At 39.5% G+C, this 20,993-nt stretch overlaps 1 protein-coding gene across 4 annotated transcripts in view; it reads right to left on the bottom strand.

Annotated features, from left to right (window-relative positions):
* Positions 1-9,210: 9,210 nt before the first annotated feature.
* The window catches only part of SPOPL (speckle type BTB/POZ protein like), a 33,347-nt gene continuing 21,564 nt past the window's right edge, over positions 9,211-20,993 (bottom strand). The window contains exons 6-11 of one of the 4 annotated variants that reach the window (XM_082285212.1): positions 18,792-18,969; positions 18,642-18,697; positions 16,975-17,097; positions 15,639-15,781; positions 15,501-15,554; positions 9,211-13,453 (exon numbers count right to left, since the gene is read on the bottom strand). In XM_082285212.1, coding sequence (XP_082141338.1) covers positions 13,309-13,453; positions 15,501-15,554; positions 15,639-15,781; positions 16,975-17,097; positions 18,642-18,697; positions 18,792-18,969 — 699 coding nt within the window. In that variant the 3' untranslated portion in view covers positions 9,211-13,308. The other 3 variants (XR_014226580.1, XM_082285213.1, XM_082285214.1) reach the window with 3 other exon arrangements.

The raw sequence follows: 20,993 nt of genomic DNA, 5'->3' as shown, positions 1-20,993 counted from the left end.
CGGTTCCAAACTGGCAGGAAAGAGAACAGTGACACATGAGACTTGGAGGTTATTTGAATTAGCCCTGAAATTTAAAATGGCCAAAAAAGACACCCCCACCTAAAGCTATCAAGGTGTTTGCTTTGAACTTCTAGTCAGTGTTGCTTCCCGGGAAACAAGATTTGGCATCTTTTGTGCTAGAGATTCTGCTTGGAGCAACCTGGTCTAGGGCAGGTGTCCCTGCCCATGGCAGGGGGTGGAATGAAAGGGTTTTGAAGGTCCCTTCCAACCCAAACCGTTCTATGACTGAAATGATAAACACCTAAACAGCCATGAGAGAAACATCCCAATTATGAGGTTGTAGATGGGTGCACAGCACTTACACCCCACCCTTCCACCCACATTTCAAAAGCCCCTGGTGAAATGCAACTCACCCCGAGCTGTTCTAGGGAATGACAGAAGTATCTCTTTAAAAAAATCAGTTCAGGTTTTCAAAACACATCAAGCTCATTTAACTTGGGCATAAGAACATGTTCTGGCTTAGCAGGAGAACTGCTCTGAGAGCAGCTGTCAGTCTCTTCTAAGCCAGTAGTTCTCCTTAGAAGAAGAGGTGGTGGAAGAGTGCGTCTGAAGCAGGTGATGCTGAGCACTGCTAACCTGGGAGCACAGAATATTTAACACGGATTTCTGAGCAGGTAAACTAAAGGATTAAAAACCATTTCAAGTTGCCATATTGAAGATGATAAGCAAGCCTATTTATTATATAGTACTTAGAGCTACTTAATTCCAATCCACTTCTCGTGTCAGATATATTTAACTGAGGCATTTCTGACTTCAATCATGGAAGATTTGGATTAGCCAAAGTACCCGGGGAAAACAAGATGCCTGCTCACCCCAGCTTCTTGAAGGCAATGCCACACAGGGAGATTGATCTGCCCCGAGGGAATAACCTCTCTCTTCCACTTCCATCACTTGGTTTTAAAGTAAAAACACTACAAATACCAGGCCCACAGTCTTTTGTCACAGCCAAGCACAACCTGACTGCTCCAAGCAAAAGCAGCAGCACAGATGAATGGTGTGCAAGGCTGCTCAGGCTCGAGGCCAGCCAGGCTCATCAGTGTCCAGACATTAAAGGGATACTTATACTTGGCAAAAAGAGGGGAGAGAGAAATCTTATTTTGATTCACCACCCCAGTTATCTTTAAAACAAGCACAGTCCCTTATTTAAGATACGAGTATTGAATTGTGTTGCCAGAAGCAGATTAATTGCAGCTTCCAGGAAAAAACTCTGAGCTTATTTCACACTGACTTTATTCCCACTTGAATTAAGTTCCTTATGCTACACCAACTCATTTGAATTTTTTGAATTGGTTTTGCATAGTATCATTTACTGATGTACTATCTTTAATTACATAACACACATACACTCTCCAACTGCATTATTAATGAAAGTGTTTTTAATTAAATGGCTCTCAGCATAATATTCAGTCATTAATTTCACATGCTCAGGATGTGGAGAGATTCTGTTCTGATGGTCTGGGGAAGCTCTGTACTTTAGATGAGGGATACTTGCAAAGCAATAGTTTTTGGGAGAAATTGGAATCATTATAGCACAGAATTACCTCCTCAGCAGCTGCTGCTGCAGTTCTGCTCTGCTGGGCATTATCTGTTCTTCAGCTCAAGTGCTGCTTTTGCTCTGCCACGCTTCACCACTGGTAATTTGAAAATGCCTCTCCCTGGATTTCAGGAAGATTCCAGGGTGAATAATCTCAAGAGTCATCTTTTAGGAACAATTTACACTTAGACAATGGCACTAAGTCTGCACCCACTGCAATAAAAAGTTTTGCACCCTCCTCCCTAATTATGGTCGCCCACCTGTCTCCACTCTTAACCTTTCAGTGCTCTCAGAAGTGACAAAGAGCATTCACACTCCTGGGCCTGGGACTTTTTTTTTGCCCGTCCACCACATGGAGACGCAGGCACACACATGGGCACATCCCACAGTCACTGCTGTGAGTGTCCTTAGTGCTCACCTGCTGCAGAAGTTGCCAGTTATGGCCAAGAGGCACAAGAACAGCATTTCTGCAGACTAGCACAAATTTACCATTGCTTCATGCAGAGATGGCAGAAGACCTCTTTTCCAGTCCAGCTTGGAAAAGAAAGCCCACCAAGGCAGTCCTGTACAAGTTTTTCTCTTCCTCAAAGTCTGTAGGAAGGATTAATTTTCACCTCGGTTTATGCTGTATATTTATTGATGAAAAGGAAATTCCATTTAAAAGAAAAATAATTTCTAGGATGGCATTTGTGATTATTTTTTCTTTTTTTAGAAGAACTCAAAGGGACTTCAGAGGAACAAGGCACACTATAGTACCTGTTTGATCCATGAATTTTTGGTGAGATTGTCCATCTTCCCCAAAGGCAACCGCATATAAAACTGGTTTTGAGTAGGATTCTTCCTGGGACTAGTGTAGATAGTCCTGGACTTTTGTTTTTGAGTAACAAAGTCCTTCTCTTAAAAAATCCTCTAATTTCTTAGGCTTAAAAGCCTTTTCCTCAGTGCTAATGCACGTGAGGAGGGGAGCAGCTCTTGCCCATCCCATTCTCCCAAGAGAAGAACATCCTGGATTACATCTCACTCACCAGTGCCCCTCTGCTTCAGCTGCATCTCCTGCTGTCAGTCACACTCTGGACTACTCTCTCAGCTATGCTGCCCTACAGCCCTGCCCTCCCCGAGCTCCAGGGTGGCCCTTCCAGCCCTGCTCCTTCAAAAGAAAAAGGGGTGAACACAAAAAACTTTATTAAAGATCTACTCAGTCAAAAAGATACCAAACATGGACCTCCAGCACATTTACAGTGGATTTTTGAGAAGAGAAATTACTAATATTTTTATATGACAAGATTAATGATAATATATGCCCACATTGCCAGCACTTCATGTCTACATAAAACATTGTGCCATAATGAAGATAATTGAAAGTATGACTTCCATCAATATTTAATTAGCATTTGGTGCTAACTCATTATTTCAGTGCAATTAATTTGACATCTTGCTGTATGGCCTGCACAGATTTCCTCCTAGAGGGTTGTTTTATTGGTGGGACATAAGTAACGTAAGACATGTGCACCTTCCCTGGGGATTTGAGGGGACTGTGAAATATGGAGACTATGACTGACATTTCAATCTACTGCAGGATACAAAAGCACATTAAAGCTCACAATATGCACAATATTTGGCTAAGGCATTTCTGCAATAAGGGCAATATTCTGCTAAACCAACACTTTCAGAAAACAAACTGCACCATCATCACACCAGGCTCTTCCACGTGTCTTTGTTCAAATCCCTTTTCCAGGCTGCAGAAGGACACCCATCATGTCAGCACACAGCTCTGGGGGCAAGGACCAAAGAAAGATCCTGTTCCCTTCCAAATTACTTCTGCAGTTCTTCCCAGGAGCAGTGAGAGTAGCTCTGCCACCCACCCACTCAGGAACAGGTTACTGAGCCCAGCACCCACAGCACAGCCAGCAGCTCTTTCTCACTGTTGTTTCCCTTCACCTACTCCCAGTAGCTGATACCCAGGAGGGGGGGACAAAATTAATTCCCCAAGGTAAGAATGGGAAGGAATGCTTGGCCTACTATGTGAAAGGGGCATCAAGTCCCTCCAGCCCAAATTCACTGGAAATAAAAGCACTCATCACCCTCTGCTTATCGATTATTAAATGAATCTTCTGTTCTGAATATTTGACAAAGACTTAAAAAAAAGAAATCACAACATAAGCAAACTGCAATTTCCCCATTTTTCCTCTGGCTGCTCAACTGCTCGTTCCTGCTGCCCTGCCAGGAGGGCACTGGTGTGGGAAACACAAGTGCCCTCCTTCACTTCACTCCCAGCTTCACTATTTAAGCCCAACTTGCTGAATAAAGAGCTTTTGACAAGCACAAACACAAATACCAGCTGTGGGCAGGTGAGCAGTGGTGCCTCAGCTCAGCCCTTTGCCTCCCTCCAAGGCAGCATTTCCCTCCCAGCTGTGTAAACCCTGTGTAGCTGCAGGAATAGAAGCCAATTCTCACCACGTTTAGCCCTACAAGAAGTAAAGATTACAAAACTATGACAGCACTACTGATGGTTCTGTGGTAAGAATCTCTACATACAGCTAAATAAGCTTATTTTTATTACTGATGCTGTCCCAGTACAGCATCATTGCTGAGCCAGCCCCAGGTTTCATTCTTGCTTCTAAAGAATGAAGACTATTCAGGCTGGGAAAAACTTCTTTCCATCTTTGAAATTCATGCACAAACACAAACCAGGTTTATTGTTAAAGACAATCTCAGTGCAACAGCACCTTCCCCTACATATTTTTATCCAGAGGAATCAGGAACAAATGTTTCGTTTGCTCTCTGCAAGCAAGCAACAAGGAAAGATTTGGATTCTTTTGACAGCACTGACAAAGTAAATACAGCAACTCCTCATAGCATGACTATGATCAAGAGCGTATATGTGAGTATTTGTTACACAAAATGGGCCCAACCTGAAAATGCTTTTAGTTTTATACCACATGGAGGACCCTCTACAGCTGATTATTAAAAAAAACCTGGCCCTTTAAACCTTTCTCCTTTAAAGTCATAAAATACCTGCACCTTTTACCTCTGCTTCTTTTTCTAACTGCCCAGAATATTCCAATACCTTATTGGAAAACTGCAGCTCCCTGCTAAGTGTGTACCTTGGTTACCAAATCAACACATTCTGAACACCCATACTATTTTTTTTCAGGATAATTCTTCCATAAAGCCAGTTTTTATACTCTGCTTAAGTACTTCAATTACAATTTGTACAGAATATTCAGCGGTGAATCTAACTGGGGCACACTGCCCCAGTAAACACCACATATTTAACTGAGTGGCAAAACAACTGCAATGAAGTATTTATTGATTTAAAAAGTAGCTGAAACTGTCAACACTCCATGTCTTTGATGTATATCTAAAGAAAAAGGATTTCTAGAGCTACCCAAAGAGATGATAATTCCAGACACAGAGACCCTGCCACTCTTGCAGGCTCCCAGGGCTGGGGCAGGTTTTGGGTTTTTTTAAATGAGTCAAACATTGGATACCTGCAGAGCAGCATTGAAAAGCTTGATCTCCTATGCAAACAAAAAAACCCAGTGACTTTCAAAATCTCGTGCTACTGATTTTAAACACAAAATTCGTATGATTATACATTCGGATAAATCCCTCCATGTGCCTGTGTCAGGGGTAGAACAAAACTTAATGACAACGTAAAGGAGGAGGCATATAGAGGCTCTAAAAATAAAATAAAATAAAATAAACACAAACCGACCTCAGAAGAGCAGATGCCCTCCAGGATTTACCCAGTTTTGCCAAATTGCAGATGTAAATATTTCCCAAAGCTGATGCAGACTCAAGGATGAGTTGAGCTCCTGCCAATGCACCCCTACATTCCCTACCTATCCACTAAAGAGAGAACATCTTTACAGGAAGGATTGAAGACCTGGGTTAAGCCCAAATTATTTATGTGGCAAGACCACATTAAACTCCCTAATGCATCCACAATAGTCTCCCTGTTCAACTGGAAATACAAAGCTGAAAATCTGAAAAACCCCAGCGCCCCAAAGTAGTAACAGACAAACCAGCCTCACCCACATACACAAATCTGTATTTTTTTAGAAACACTGGAGATTGAATATGCAAATTATAAGAATGCATTAATTATCATTAATCATTCTTTCACAAAGACTAGAACTAATTGGAGAAATAATTTGAGAAAATTGAAGTACATGACAGAAAGCATTAAGATTCATTAAGTTTCAATTCTCTGGTCTGTCAGCTTGTCAGAAGTAGATGCCTGCTATTCTAGCACTACTGGTAAAATACTGCATATTTTCCTAACCTAGTACACAATTTAACCCCTGTTATAGTTTGTCCTGAGAGTAACTACATCTGACACCACACATTTTTTGCTAAAAGGCACTGTCACAAGGAAATTTGCATCTCCATTTCTTTAAATCAGCAAAATTGAACTTGCTGGAATTTCACTATAAAGCACTTGCAGGTCCACCAGATATCTTGTATTTATTTACATTAGTTGAGAGGTGCCAGCATACATTCAAAAAACCCACAAGAGATGAACAGCAAGGCATTCGAAGGAAAAGCTGCATTCAAAAAATATCCACCCTGCTCCATACCTACACCTCAAATTCATCTTGACCAGAACAGCCAATAAATATGCAAATCCTTTATGTCCCTTTATTTGTGGTCCTGGAATAATCTTCCCCCATTTGAGTTGAGTTGGTACAAACTCTTGACCCAGCACGATAACCCCCAGTCCTGCTGTGAGGGAGGAATGAGGGCTTGGTGGTGTAAGAACTCCCTCATGTGTGTGTCTGACAAGAGCAGCCCATCTGCAAGAGGTGACAGGGACAAGTTCCACCATTCAATTGACATTTTTTTCTCCATTTAAAAACATATGGTGTGGGCTTTACAAAGACCACCACAGCTCTTAATCTGGGGATGGCACAACTACCAGAGGCAAGATTAAGTCTTTGCTGGCCACAGAAGGCAAACATTTTAGCTGTACACTTCAGTAGCAAGTAGGTGGTTTGTTTTAAAATTTCAAGACTCAACAAACACAGCTGGGTTAGAAAATTGTATACATAATACATAAAATTAATTTCAAAGCTTACAGAAAAGTCACCAACTTAAAAATATGGAAAATATGAATAGTTTATGTGGCAATTAAGGTTACAGGTCAGCCTGGAGTTCAAGCTTCTATGCTTACAGATTTCACCCTATTAGAATGTTTTTGCACACGCTTCAAAATTTACCTTTTTTAACTGAAATGGCTCAGTCAACTGCAGGGAGAAACGTGGGAAGTCAAAAACTGTAACTGCTTAAAATGCAGCACCAGTTGCCTCCATTCTGATCAGCAGCACCAAGTCTGACATGGTATAATTTATTTTCTGCATGACTATCACTGCCAACGCATGAAACATGCATAAGTTGGGCAAAGCAGAGATTTCCACTCATTATACACCTACCCCTGATTGAAACACAGCACCTGCACGAAAATATTGTTATGCTCCAAACTCTGCTAAGAATGCAAGACAAAAATGTTGGTGTCAAGTAACATTTTCAAAGAAGCCCCTGCTCCCTGCCTGACGGGATGATGATCACCAGGTATTGCTGCAGCTCTGAGGCTGCTTCAGAACACTTTAACCAAGAGCTCAAAACACTCCTGCTACTTTCTCTATAAGCCAAGGCCAAGCAAATTCTGCAAAGTTGTTTTTCCCTCCTGAGTTTCAAAACCACAAGCTCATTTCTGCTCTTTATACATGACTCATGAGAAACCTAGTTTTACACTTAGAGCACCAGCTTCACATACTGTTTAAAATATAACTTATTGACACCCCCTGGAATGCCATTCCAAAGCACTCAAGAATTCTCACTGAGCTGGGCCTGGGTCGGGTTTTTTTCCCTTGGTGCAGTGCTGGAAATGGAAAAAGCAACTCCTTTGCATCACACATCTGAGCTTCACTCAACTCCTTGTATTTTTTCCAACTTTCTCTGAGAGTACAAAGAAGGAATCTTCAAAACTGACAATAAAAAACACGTTCTTCTAGTGGAAAATTGCCAAGAAGTTTGCAGAAAAATAAACTGTTCAAGACTAATTTTAAGTGGCAATTAAGAGCATTTCCTCTGTTAGCACACTATCACAATGTTAAGAGCAAAGTTATTTGTGTGTAATGGAAGCAGCTGGATCTTTAATCCAATTTACTTAATAAACCTGGCAAGTAAAATTTGTAGTGGAATGGGTAATATTCCACCTTGAATAGTAATTGTAACTGAAGTCACCAGAACACAGAAAACCATTAATACTATGAAGTTTGGAATATGGCACAAAGACTCACTTTAATCAACTTTAATTTCTCACCTGACTGCTCAGGCTGCACTCTGAAATACTTCAACATAAAAGCACCTCTTCAGCACGTGGCAGGACAGGCAATTCTGTACAGCAAGAGATGGTTTTTATGCTATCAGCCTCTATCACCACTTGAGATTCAATATTTGAACTTTTCCCTTTCAAAGAAAGAGAAGGACATACACAGGACTGGGCCAACACTGTAAAATACTTTCAACAATATTCAACTAAAAGGAGAAAAAGCTTTTTATACGTGCTCAGTCTCCACACAAAAAACTGGAATTCACTATAGAAAGAAAACAGGTGGTTTTTTTAAATCAATGCTCATTGAATCAATTTTGCTGAATAACAAAGAAAACTTTTGTATGATGCAAGATAAACAACTCTGAAGAAAATCATCTTCAGAAAGGATAAAAATATAGCCTTCTAAAAAGAGAAATAATGGAGTTTCATATTCTTTTTTTACCTGGAATTTGAAGCTCAGATCAAACATTTGGATTGCATAAATAATTCTGATACCACTCACAGTGGTAGCCAGTCCTGTTCCCCTCAGAGGTTACTGAGCTGCCTGTGGGTGTGAGTTATGCCACTGTTGATATAAACCCCAGGAGGAATCTCAGACTGGATCATTTAAGTCAATTAAGTGATGTATGTTTTAAGCACACCTGGAGAATTTTGCATGGACCTACCCAGCCACACACTTTTCATGAAATAACTTACCTTGACATCAGCATTTTCAGGAGTTCAGCGTGTCCACAGTCACATCCACAGAGCAGCCTATCAATAGTCCCACATACCACTGGCAAGGTATTTATAACCATATTAAACCCCTGAGCTCCCCATACAGATTACTCTTACATACCACTCCTCCTGTAACAAATGCCAGCAGCATTCCTGCTGGAAGTGCTCATCAGCAGCCTGTGCTCTTTGGCAGGACAAAGGATGACGGGTTTTGACGGCAGGTGGAAGAAGAAAGCAGATTTCAAACCCACCAAGCCCATCTTCATCACCACAGCAGCAACTCTTCTTCCCACCAGTCCTGTCAGAGTCTGTGTAAAGGAAGACACTTCTCAGGTAGGCAAGTTAAGATGTTCAGAGCTTTAAGGCGTCAAAACAGAAAAATAACCAAGTTAATGGAGATCAGAGCAAGACTGCAAGATGATCCTCCCCAAAAGAGGCTTCCAAAAGCACAGCAGCATATTTTACACTAGACTGACAGTGCAGGTAAAATACCTTTCTCAAAGCAAAGGCAGCCATTGGGAACAAATGCAGATACACACAACAAATAAAGACAGACACATTCTGTATAAGTAACAACTTTATTGTAACTTGATGTGCTGAAACGCAAAAATATTTTCAGCAACAAGGTACAAAAAGTATTTCACCATTAACATCAGCTGATAAAAAAAGGCTGGATGGTTTGATACAACTGTTTACATATCTGAATTCTCTTTATCATTTCCACCCCAAAACAGGTCCAAGTCATTTCACTGGTTTAACTTCTAAAATAGGACTCATTGATCTTAAGCCTTCAAAAACCAGGTTACAAATACAGTGAAGTTCCTTGCAAAACACTTGAAATAGTGAATTCCCTTTACAAACATAGTCCATTTACTGTAAGCAGAAGCCAAGATACGAGACTAAGTGTCCTGGCTTAGCTAAGGAGCTGAGCTCTGCACTAAATATGCTATCGACACCAGACAAAGAGGACAGGTAACATTCCATTTGTCAATTACAAAAAAAAAAAAAAAAAAAAAAAAATCAATTAAGCTTAGGAATTTTAACCAACTGTAAAATTCGACAAAATTTGACAACATTTCAGGTAGCAGTACCTCACATTTGCAATTCACTGCCTTCTATGAAACACAGTTTCAAATACTGCACATGGCTTTTATTCTCCCAAGGGAGAAGCCTTGCCATGAGGATTTAAAAGGAATACAATCTCCATGTAGGTCTTCTACTGATCTCCTGTGCAAAGGTGAATTTTATACTAAATACTCAATGTTTAAAAAAACATCAGAACTAGAGTAACTTTGTATCCATGATTATCACGTTTTGACATATACTTATCTTGTAACAGCAATTACCACAATTTCACAAAAATATACCATTACTCAACTTGTATCTGTAATACTTATTCCACTTGTTTGTGTAGTTTGTACCTCGGTGAAATTGAATTTAGGAAGCAAGAATCAACATGCAACAGAGGTCAAATGCAACTTGTAACTTTTCCATCTCAATTGTGTACCAAAGAGCATTCTTCTTCACCTTTAAAAATATGTTTTACAAAGACCTTGCACCCTGTTAAATCTTCCCTTCATTGCCACAGTTTCCTAAAAAGGCACAATGTGTTCATACTTCTGCATGCAGTAAATGGACTAGGAAATAAGGATTATTTATTGAAGCAACTTCCACCCAAAGCATCTCCTTAGGAGAGGTTTGAATGGAGAAAAAAAAAAAAATATATATATATAATACATAATAGCATTTTAACAGCAAATTGAGTCCTTATTTTTAGAAAGTCACCCTTGACAAAAAACACCACACAGTCACACACACACACACACAGTCACACACACACACACAGGACACATGCAGGGTTCTCCCCAGAAAAGCATGGAAGTGGTGGTTCACATCTATCTGAGAGAGTAGTGTTGGCAAGCCAAAACATGGCACCTTCATACGGCATATTCCTAACCTGGAGGGAAAACTAGGAAAAACCCCCAAGACTTCAGCCTGGAAAAACCTGACCATTGATTATCAGATTGTTCCTGATCTGCTGCACTTCCAAGTGAGGCTGTAAGGGCAAGTTCTTGAGGAGTGGGGAATGAAACCGAGCTACTGAATCAGAAGGGGAAGGTTGTAATTACCAATGTCCCATTCCAGTGAGAACACTGCATGTGGGTAATTAAAGAGGTGAATAATTAGTGCACTCACTTAAGAATACAGCAACTGCTTTACCTTTTTCTCAAGATCGGACAGAACTTGAAAACATAAATAAATAAAGTCCAATCTAAACAGATGGATCAGCAGAGGGCTCTTTCCTGTTAGGGTAGCACATGGTTCACACTGCCTGGCTTGAGGAGGGGACACTCTCTGATGCAGATGATATCACAGCACAGTGTCTGACATTTTTTTGGTACAAAGTGTGCTATTAGGCTTTAAACAAAAATAATTTCTAGAAATCCTTAAGCTTTCCATCTGATTACTGTAAGTTGTTACTTTAGAACAGGCTGACCTGGGCAATCATTACAGCATTAAATCTTCAAGTCACTTTGCACGTGAGAGCTGTGAGTTTTACAGTGATGAGGATGAGGAGCTGTAGTCCCAACACATTATACAGTGCAGCAAAAACATCATAATTTTGGAATAAACACCTTCACCTCCTGTTGTGGAGAATGCTTATGAGACTTTATCTTAGATAAGTATTTAAAAATTGATAAATCTCTCTAAATATATAATGTGATGCCTTGTGTATGATTAAAATTTCTGATTTTACACTTTAGCCATCATAAAGATTTAGTTAGAGGGTAAGAAAAAAATTCATATTTAGAGGTTTTAGTCTTCAAAATGGGACTGGGCATTTTTTTTTTTTTCCAATTTACCTTTATAAGTGGTTTACTAGATGCCAAAGTATAAAATTATATATTCTTTCCTCTAAAAGTTTAATTCAGGGCAAGTCAGATGAATCTCAATGAAATGAGGATGGAGAAACAATCTGAAATTCTTCCTCTCTCCTCCCTGCATGACTTTTTTTAATAGGCAAACTCAAACCCTTATGCAAAGAGGTTTATAAGCTAGGTGAGATCTCCCATTCCCCACTGCAAAACCCAAGTCTTCCCCCCCAAAAAAAAGAAATACAGCATATTATCACTATTACAGTAAACTCAATGCAAGAACTCAGGGAACATTTAGAGTGTGCACTACTGCAGACTTTTCCTCCCAATTGTAAACAAAGCTATCAAACACTGAGGATGTTGATATTAAAGCTAAGGTTCATATAATAAAGAACTGGCCCGTGACAAGCAGTTTACAAATGTTTCATCTTTTTCACATTATGCAGAATTTCAATACCATCCACAATGCTAGTACAATAACTGAAATGCAAGACTGAGCAAGTCTCTGCTTGCAGATACCATCTGACATTTCAGGGAAATACTCCTCGATGTGTGCACAGCCTCCCCAGGTGTTCGTGGATGCTGTGCACATACGTCAAGATGGGAAAAATCCCTTCAAAGTTTTCACCATTCACATGCCTTTTTCAAATAAGCAAAAATATTCTGTTACTTAAATATGAAAGCTTGCAATAGCCACCTTCAATTGAGTCTTAAAAAGACATGCCTTTCTTTTCTAACAAAACTAAATCCCATGTGGCTGTGGGCATCTTAAAATGTATCTAAAAAGTTAAGCCACAATTACCTGTACCTCATTAATTCATCAAAAGCAAAATATATATGTACCACACAACATACAAAAGTTACACATTAAAAGTGCATATTCAGAATCCATTTGGCCCATTTCCTCAATTTACATTTGGTCATTCTACGCATCCTTGACTTTTCTATGCAACCACACACTGGGATATATTTATTCCATATACAACACCACTATTCCTTTTCACATTGAACTCTTTTACCTCTCGTTCAGTTCTGCATTAAATGTAAACTAATGATGGACCGGAAAGAAACACAAGCAAGAGGTTTATTCTGTGTTTCTTTTCACCGCTGGGACAGCTTTGACACACACACAAGAAGCATTACAAACTGTAATGAAAATACATTTTTGGGCCAAACCATTGCATATTTGCCCCCACAATGAAAAATAAATTATGTTCAAAGCAGTATATTGCCATAAATAGCCTGTAGGCATTTGCTGAAGGTAAACAGGCTCTCCCTATATTTAGCACTTGGCCTAGGGTACATGATGTGCCTCTGGTTCAAGTGCTTTTAATGAGAGGCCAGTCAAAACCTTCCAGTTAGCACAGGACCAAACTATAATCTTTTTTTTTTTTCTTCTGAAAATAATGGAAGATCCCTTTCAAAAATTAATCTTCAGTTATCAACTTTACTGCATTATGGAGCTAGTGCAATCCTGCAGAGCCTAGTCAAAAAGACAAGGCACATTAAAAAATAATAATAAAAAAATCAAGATACATTAGACTATATGGACTAGAGAGTCATTGAAGATAATTTAAGGCCTTTCAGTGAATTAGAGTAATCAGTCTAATTTAAAGCTGAGGATTAAACCATAAATTATCCATCTGAAAAGCAAACAATAGGCTTTTTCAGCTCCTGTTCTGTGGACACGGATAACAAAAACTCTTGTTATGGTTTGTGAAAACACCTCTGGACAAGGAGGAGTGGAGTCAGTCCAATTTCTCTAGAGTTCATGGAAGATTTCAGGACTGTTTTAGCCGTTTGCGTGGAATGCCAAACTGTGGACACTGTGCAGACGCCAGAGCGCGAAAGGCCTCGGCTACTAAGTGAGGGTGGGAGTGGATCATGGACTTCCAGCCTGCTGTTTCCATTATGTCTGTTGCTTGGCTGAAAACAGAAGCATTAACAACAGTCACACAATTTTACAAACCAAATGCACAGTGGAGAAGAGCAGGCAAGGCAGAAGTGCTGCAGAAGGGCAGTCAAATATTGCGGAACACACTGTGGGTGCTAGTGAGGATGCCAACAGAGAGAAGCAGCCATTTGCAATTTGGGTATAGAAATATAATCAGACATGGGACAAAAGGTTTTGCTCTACTCAGTAGCAGCCAGAGCTCAGCTAGAGAACTGTGTCAGAACAACCACCTTGAAATTGCTCAGGAAAAACAATAAAGAGGAAAACTGGAAGAAAATGAGGTCTAGTGCAGAGACAAAAAACAAGGGAAGACACGATAATCTCATTACATAAAAGGGCATGTTCAATTTGGGGAGAGAGAAGGATGACAAGTGGAATCAGCTGTAACTGCAGCAAAAAGGATGTAGTTCATCTCCTAGAAAGAGCCATGAAGGCAGATTAGCTGGCTGGCTCCAGACCCCTTCACCAGGAGCCTGCACGCTCAGTACCAGTGGAGCACGCTGAGAATATTCACTCGTTTTTCAGTGCAGATGATGGGCCACATTCAACAAAATGGCTTTCAATGGCCACTTGATTTTTAACTAACACAAAAGCAACAACAGATTTCAGCAAGTATCACACTGACACCCAGGAGATTAAAAAATATGTATTTACTCAGTGTATTTACTTTTTGGTGAAATAATATAGAAAAAAGGCAAAAAATTCACTTTGCACATGAAAAATAATACACTGGTTGGAATGCATGCCACACTGACAGAGGATAAATTTGTAATTTGGAACTAATATCTTGTGCATCAATCCCAAGTTCTTATTGCTCTGCATTTTCAAAAGCCTTCCATGAGCACCCCCATGCTGTTTCAGGAACATTATCAAGCATAAAGTTATCAGCTGACCTCTACACCACATGATCTCTAAAACACCTTTGGCAGATTTCTAATGCAAGCCTTTAATCTGCTACTGCAAGTCAGTGAAGGTAAGGGCATTGAGAAACAATACCAAAGTTCAGACTCCCTGGTGCCCAGAGTCAGTAAATTAAGCCAGGCCCTCTCATATTATTTCCCTGAATTACTGCAGATGTTTCAGCTGAAGCAAAGATGACCAGCATGTTAACTAGCAAACATTCAAGACAGAAGTCAGCTCAGGAACTTCCAAATCACTTGAGAAGAAATACATCAAGTAGTTACATAGTTATCATCCTGACTTATCTCTATTACTGGTATTTTACTTTTTACCTTTCACCCCCACTTCTTTTCCACATCATGATCAATCATTATGCCTGAGAAGCCTTTTTTATTTCAAGGAGAAACAATAATTTCAACGAAGTGGTACAATACAGCCTTTAAGTTCTCTGGAGACTCTCTGATGGTAAGAAATAAGTGCTCCACTGCCCTTATACTGTTTGAACCTACTACTGGCTATCCTGAAGCTGGCTGTCTTCCACTCTGTGATTCACTTGAGCTGCTGCAATCAGTGCCAGAGCCTGAGCCACACAGTCTCAACCTATTTCCAGTGTAGGCAGGAGCCCTTAGAATCAGAGGGACCTGACTGACGAGTTGTGTGGCCTCCAAAGCACTTGTGCTGGCATGTGGGAAGGTGCACAAACACGTCCCCGAAGGCAGAGAGAGCAACTGCCCTCCTTTCTGTGGAAATACTGCAGGCTCAGACTGACCCAAGCAAGTCTCAAAACCACACTGGGGTTATCACTCCTCCAGGTACAAACCTGGGTACTCAAGAGAATGGTTTTCTCTATAAAGGCTGCTTCCATCATCTCACAGCACTATGCCCCTAGGAGAGGGAATGAAAACCAGCTATTGTTAGGATCTCACACTGGAGGGCAGTTAACATTCCCTATCATTTAAAAGGGGAGTCACAATCATAACTGGGGTACCATCTGCTGAATCCTACTTTACTTACAGTCAGTGACAGGCCTCAGTAGTGTGGAAATGAAGCAACAGTTCTTAAGATCTGCAGTCTACTTAGCAGTGTTTGTACAGAACATCGTGGGGCAGGGAAACTTACTTGCTATTCCAGTTTTTCCCATCTTTACACCCAAGTTGTCTAAGAACACTGCACCTGCAAGAGAGAATTGTGCTAATATTGAAAAAGTACACCAAGCATGAACATAAATATATTTAGAGACTCATAAGCATTACTTGCCTGTTAATAAAGTCTATTGCTTGTGCTTTTAGCTGTTCAGCGCTGTGCAAATCTGCGAGGATAAGAATGTCAGCAACATTTTCTACCGAGAGGTTACTACAGAGTGCTTCCTCACACATCACCTTCAGCCGTTCCAGTGCATACTGGAGAGAGAGAAAAACTGCACTAATCATTCCTCAAACTCGTTCCTTCTGTCCTCATCCCTACAGTTCCTAAGACAGTTCCAGCCAGGCTTGGTGCCTCCCAAGCTTAACATCAAATCACTTCCCCACAGGTACTGCAAAGCACACTGTGCTGCACTGAAGAGTCCCCGGGTGTAACACAAGCATTAGGCTTGACACAAACTAATTAAAGACCTTGCTGACAAAATTTTTAATAAAACAACAAAAATAACTCATTTGGAAGTTTTTGTTTCACTTCTGCTTGGTAAGGGAGGAGGAGCAAGGAACCAAATCAGCCCCGAGCAGGTTCACATCTCTAAGTGAGGGGAAAGAAATGATACAATGGAGTTTCATCAAACTACATTGTTTAAAACAAATTTTAGTCCCAACTCATCTCTGAATTTCTTGATTTCCCTCATACCTTTGATACAGCCTACAAAAAATCTGATGTAAAATAACTGCATTCCCACATTATGTTTTGCACAAAAAACTGTGCTTCCTTTTTGAAGGATGTCACAGTCTGAAGAGGTTTCATTTTTATTTTCTGATATTGCAGACAATCATATAACTCTACCTTATAATGGTCTCTACATTTATCAGTTACACCCTAAATCAAGGCCAGCATTCAAAAAATAACCTTAATTGCTGAGCTGCTGTAAATCCCTTCATCTCAAAAAGCACAGCAGAAAAAGTATTTCAAAGAGCAACAATTTTAAGAGTAGACAAGATCCCAACACAGAAGAGATGAAAGATTAGAACTATTACATTTGTAAGGAAGACAAAAAGATGAAAGTTCTAAAGTAGCAGTACTTTAGGGAAACACAGTTAATTCAAGAACTTGGATAAAACTTCTTGAAGAATACAAAAAACTAATATACTTTTTATTCAAAAACCGATTTTCCAAATCACATTAATGGTCTCCAATTTATAAAAAAATATGATACTAAATAAATATCTGAAACACTTCTCTTTAAAAAAAAGATTTATCAGCCTTCTACTGCTAAAAAAAGTCTGTTCTTTACCATCTTCCTTCATTTCTGATGAGAACTGCTTCTCATGTTTTAAAAAAGCAAAATATATATCAAACAATCTGAAAATAAGATTTTTTTTTTTTTTTAAGATCAACATTCCCCAAGCAAACACCAGGTATGGGAACTTTGGAGTCAATTACTTACTTTGTCTGCAGCTGCCAACAAATTGTCAGCCATTTTTTCAAGGTTTGGTGCTTTTCCTGTGTAAATGAATCTCATCATTTCTTTAAAAACTTCAGGGTCTACATCATTTATTTCTACACGATTCTGGTAAAGAAGAAGAATCAATAAAAGTCTTTGGAATTTAGCTACAATTTCCAAGTGAATATCAAGTATCATCTGCATGCACACTGCAAGTCTTCATTCACCATCCATACAAAATCCTTACTAATTTAAGGTAACATTCAACAATGTTAAGCTGAATCAATGTTAAGCAATCAAAAAAGCTCTTAAAAGTTAGGTAGAAACCAGCTGGAAAAGCTTCAGCAATTCAAAGTAATTGCAATTTTTTTCCTAGAAATGCATAATTCTGGAGTCTATCACACAGACTGTACATAAAAATCAAGACACACTTTCAGGAATATTTAAAAACACTTCTGAGTTTCCAACCAAACAACAATGTATTTGGAATATCTGAGGTCAGAGAAGCAGACAGAACAAATTGAGCCATTCTTGGCTAGACTTAAACTGAGTCAACACAGCCCAGGTTTTGTTCTGAGAATCCAAAGAGCAAACAAAGCAGCACATTGAACAGCCACCACACAGCTGAAGATTGCCCTAACAGGGCCACTGCAGGCTTGACCTATCCTGTAACAGTATCCCCTATGAGCAACTAATGAAGTAGGAAATGATGTCAAAGATGTAGAAGCAAGAGCCAGAGTATAAAAATCCCAGGCACAGGGCATGTACATGGTCTGGTTTCCTATCAGTATGCAGGTGTAGGGCTGCACTGGAGATCCACTGCTAGCATGAAGGCAAGGGCCTGGCATGGCACATTATTCAAGCTGCAACATGCTTGGATTTCTTTCAGTCCAGGACCCTCAATAAAATGCTCCAATTCCAGCTGCGAAAGTTTCCAAACTGGAGAGGTTCAGTGAAGAGAAGTGACCCTCAGCTGTACCACAGCACCACATTCACCTGATGTACTTGTGCACACAAGTGGCATCTTGCAGCTTTCAAGACCAAATAATGATCACCTATCATAACCCTTCAGTGAGGTGATCAATTCCTCCCCTTTTCATGGATTCTGCCTATAACCAACCCATCTTTGATAATGCTTCTTCAAGAAAGACACAAACAGCTCCTCGCTGTGGGAGACATCAAGTGCATAAAAGCAGAGGCAGCGCTCTGCTGATTAGGTAACTACCCATCCAAAACACTTACACAGGTCAAGTGCCTGCAGAAGCTGCGAATGAAAAGAAGTGTTCCACTGCTTCAGGGCTTAACTCCAGTCATAATTCACCCCTTGTTTCTTGGTTACCATAAAAAAACACTTTAATACTCTACAGCAAAACCTTAGTCAAGTCAATCAGCTGAGGCAAAAAGGGGGCAGAGATTATCAGGTCAATTGCACCAGTAGCTAATGTTTAAAAACATTATCTAGGGCAGACACAAGCACCTGAAAAAATCCAAATCCTCCAGCACCTATCCACTCTTTCTACACAAATTTCCTCAGAATTCACCAGGAGAGGTTCATGAGTTGTCTCTCCTGCCCTCATCCTCCTCAATCTGCACTACCTCAAGTTTTCTGCAATGTTTTCCACTTCCACAACGTACAAATATTTACAGGTAACATTTTCAGTAATGCTTACCTTTTTGCTTTCCTCCATTTCATGTTCAAACATTGCATTAAAAACTGGAGATCGTGCTGCAGCAAGAAAAGTGACTATTAAATATAATCAAATGTTAAACTTACAGCAATTGAAATTACAAAATAATAGCAATACAAAAGTAGAAAGTACCTGCAAGGACAGACTTATGAGCTTTGAATTCTTGTCCTCCTACATAAAAACTGCAATCTGTAAATCTTGTTGTTTCCCAGAGATTCCCTAAATCTTCTGCTAGTCGACATTCAGGTACCTTCAAAGTGTTTGTATTAGACTGTCCTGATATATTTACTGAGTCTTGGACCACGCTTACCTAACAGAAAATCACAGCAAGACAACTCCTTCATAACTGAATGCCAACAATAATTAAATCACAGTACCTATTGCTAGAATTCCAACAATTCCAAAGCAAAGCAAAAAACAGTGAAGCTTCTGGCATTAGGCCAGAACCATAAGCTAATGCTTTACAGTTTACTTTTAAGTAACATTTAAACAAACAGGGCTTCACTTAGAGACTCTAATATTGTGTACTTATCCAACCAAAACAAAAAGAAAGAGCACAATACCACATACCACCTGACAGAAATGCCAAAGTAAGTAAGGACAGATAGGGTTCTTAGAAAACCAGTGGGAACAAAAAAAAGTTAATGCTGTTTCAGAGTTAACAGTTCAACACTTCACACATATCCGAGCAAAATATACACAATATAAATTTTTATACAGACCATCAGGATCACATGGTCACAGAATAGTTTCATAAGAACAACCCACAGATTTTTTAATAAGATATCCCTATTGTACTGACAGTTACGTTTATGTATTACCTGCAGTGTGATAATGCAAACCAAGTGCAAGTAACAGCTCCTTCATTTTTGTCATTTTACTTAGTCCAGGTGAGGCCTGAATCACAAGTAATTGTTTTCCAAACAAGATTAAAAGCCGTTACTTTCAAAATACAAGATGTAGTAGGTAACTTCAATAATGAAATGCATGCTCACAGGATGTAGCTTCTGTACAGAACCAGTTCAGAAAACTGAAATATGTGCTTTTGAAGTGAATATTCTGCCATTATTCCTCATGTTTAAGTCTTTCATATAGGAAGTAAACAGGACAGCAGCACTCCCTGCTGCTTTTTCAGTTGTATTCACATACTATGTCCTTTTAATCAGTGTGCTGGGGAAACAGAAGAGCTAAGCAGGTTTTGCTTCTCTTGTCTGAGAGCACAACCTGAGAATAAAACCTTTGTAAAGAGCCATACTACAACATCTTGATCACTTCATCTCCCAAATACAGAAAATTAGGATTACATATTAAGAGAAAATGCTGATACTGCTAGGATCAGGGCTTTGGTTGATTTCCAAAGGCATCTGGAATAAATCTGGGATAAAGCAAAAACAGCCCAGCTAAGCTTCACAGAAAGTTTGAGCACTGCAAACCAAACTCCAGACCAGAAGAGGAGGAGGATGATCCAATTATGACAGCAGCTTGGGGATATGAATCACTGCCTAATTCCCTGTATCGTCTCATACCCCCTTGTGAATACAAGAAATTCCTTTACATTCTTCCACCTTAAAAAAAAAAAAAAAAACAGAAGAAACCCAAAGCACAGCAAAATTTCCCTTTCACAGTAAGACTGTACATTTATAACAGCAAAAAATCTATAGAGCTATTTCCCAGTTTCCATACACAGTGATTTCAGGACATATTCATACACACAAAAGAAGTTTTAGCTTAGCCAAGCTCATCTTCTGTTGCCAGAGGAGAGTTATGTTTTTCCAGAGCCTTGACTCAATGTTCATGATCCCAGCTGTCCACACAGCATCATTTTGTTAGCTACAGACAGTGTCTAGGGAAAGTCACCTACACACTCTTTAAGTGCACTTAAACTGATTTCTGACCTTCCAAACTTCTGGTTTAGAATAGTTTCTACTATTCATTGAGAGATGTGCAACACAAGCATTTATTACAAATCATCTTCTTAAGATATATAACCCATGCAAGGTTTTAATTCAAGTCTCTCCCATCCAAGTGGCCTGGCATGTATTGTCTTTTAAAGATTAATCTTACTATTTATAGTTAATTTAAATAAAGCTGAAATCCAACTAAGTTAATCCCATATAACTACCGAAAACTTGTCAACTCAAACAAGTTCTGTGTGATCACAGTTAACAAGGATAATGTCCGTGATTTTCTTGATTTTGAATCTGTGGTAATCCAATAGTAAGGGTGATATAAGTGATTCCTGAGACTACTAAGCCAGGTAAGAGATCTGTGATAGCAGAGAATATGCTATTCCATTAGCAAATGGAACATCTGCAAGGCTTCAGTACTTTTGGA

Source organism: Coloeus monedula (genome assembly GCF_965178545.1).
Source record: "Coloeus monedula genome assembly, chromosome: 7".
NCBI classification, from domain to species: domain Eukaryota; kingdom Metazoa; phylum Chordata; class Aves; order Passeriformes; family Corvidae; genus Coloeus; species Coloeus monedula.
Note: the sequence above shows the minus strand (reverse complement) of the source record. Positions and strands in the feature narration are given on the sequence as shown.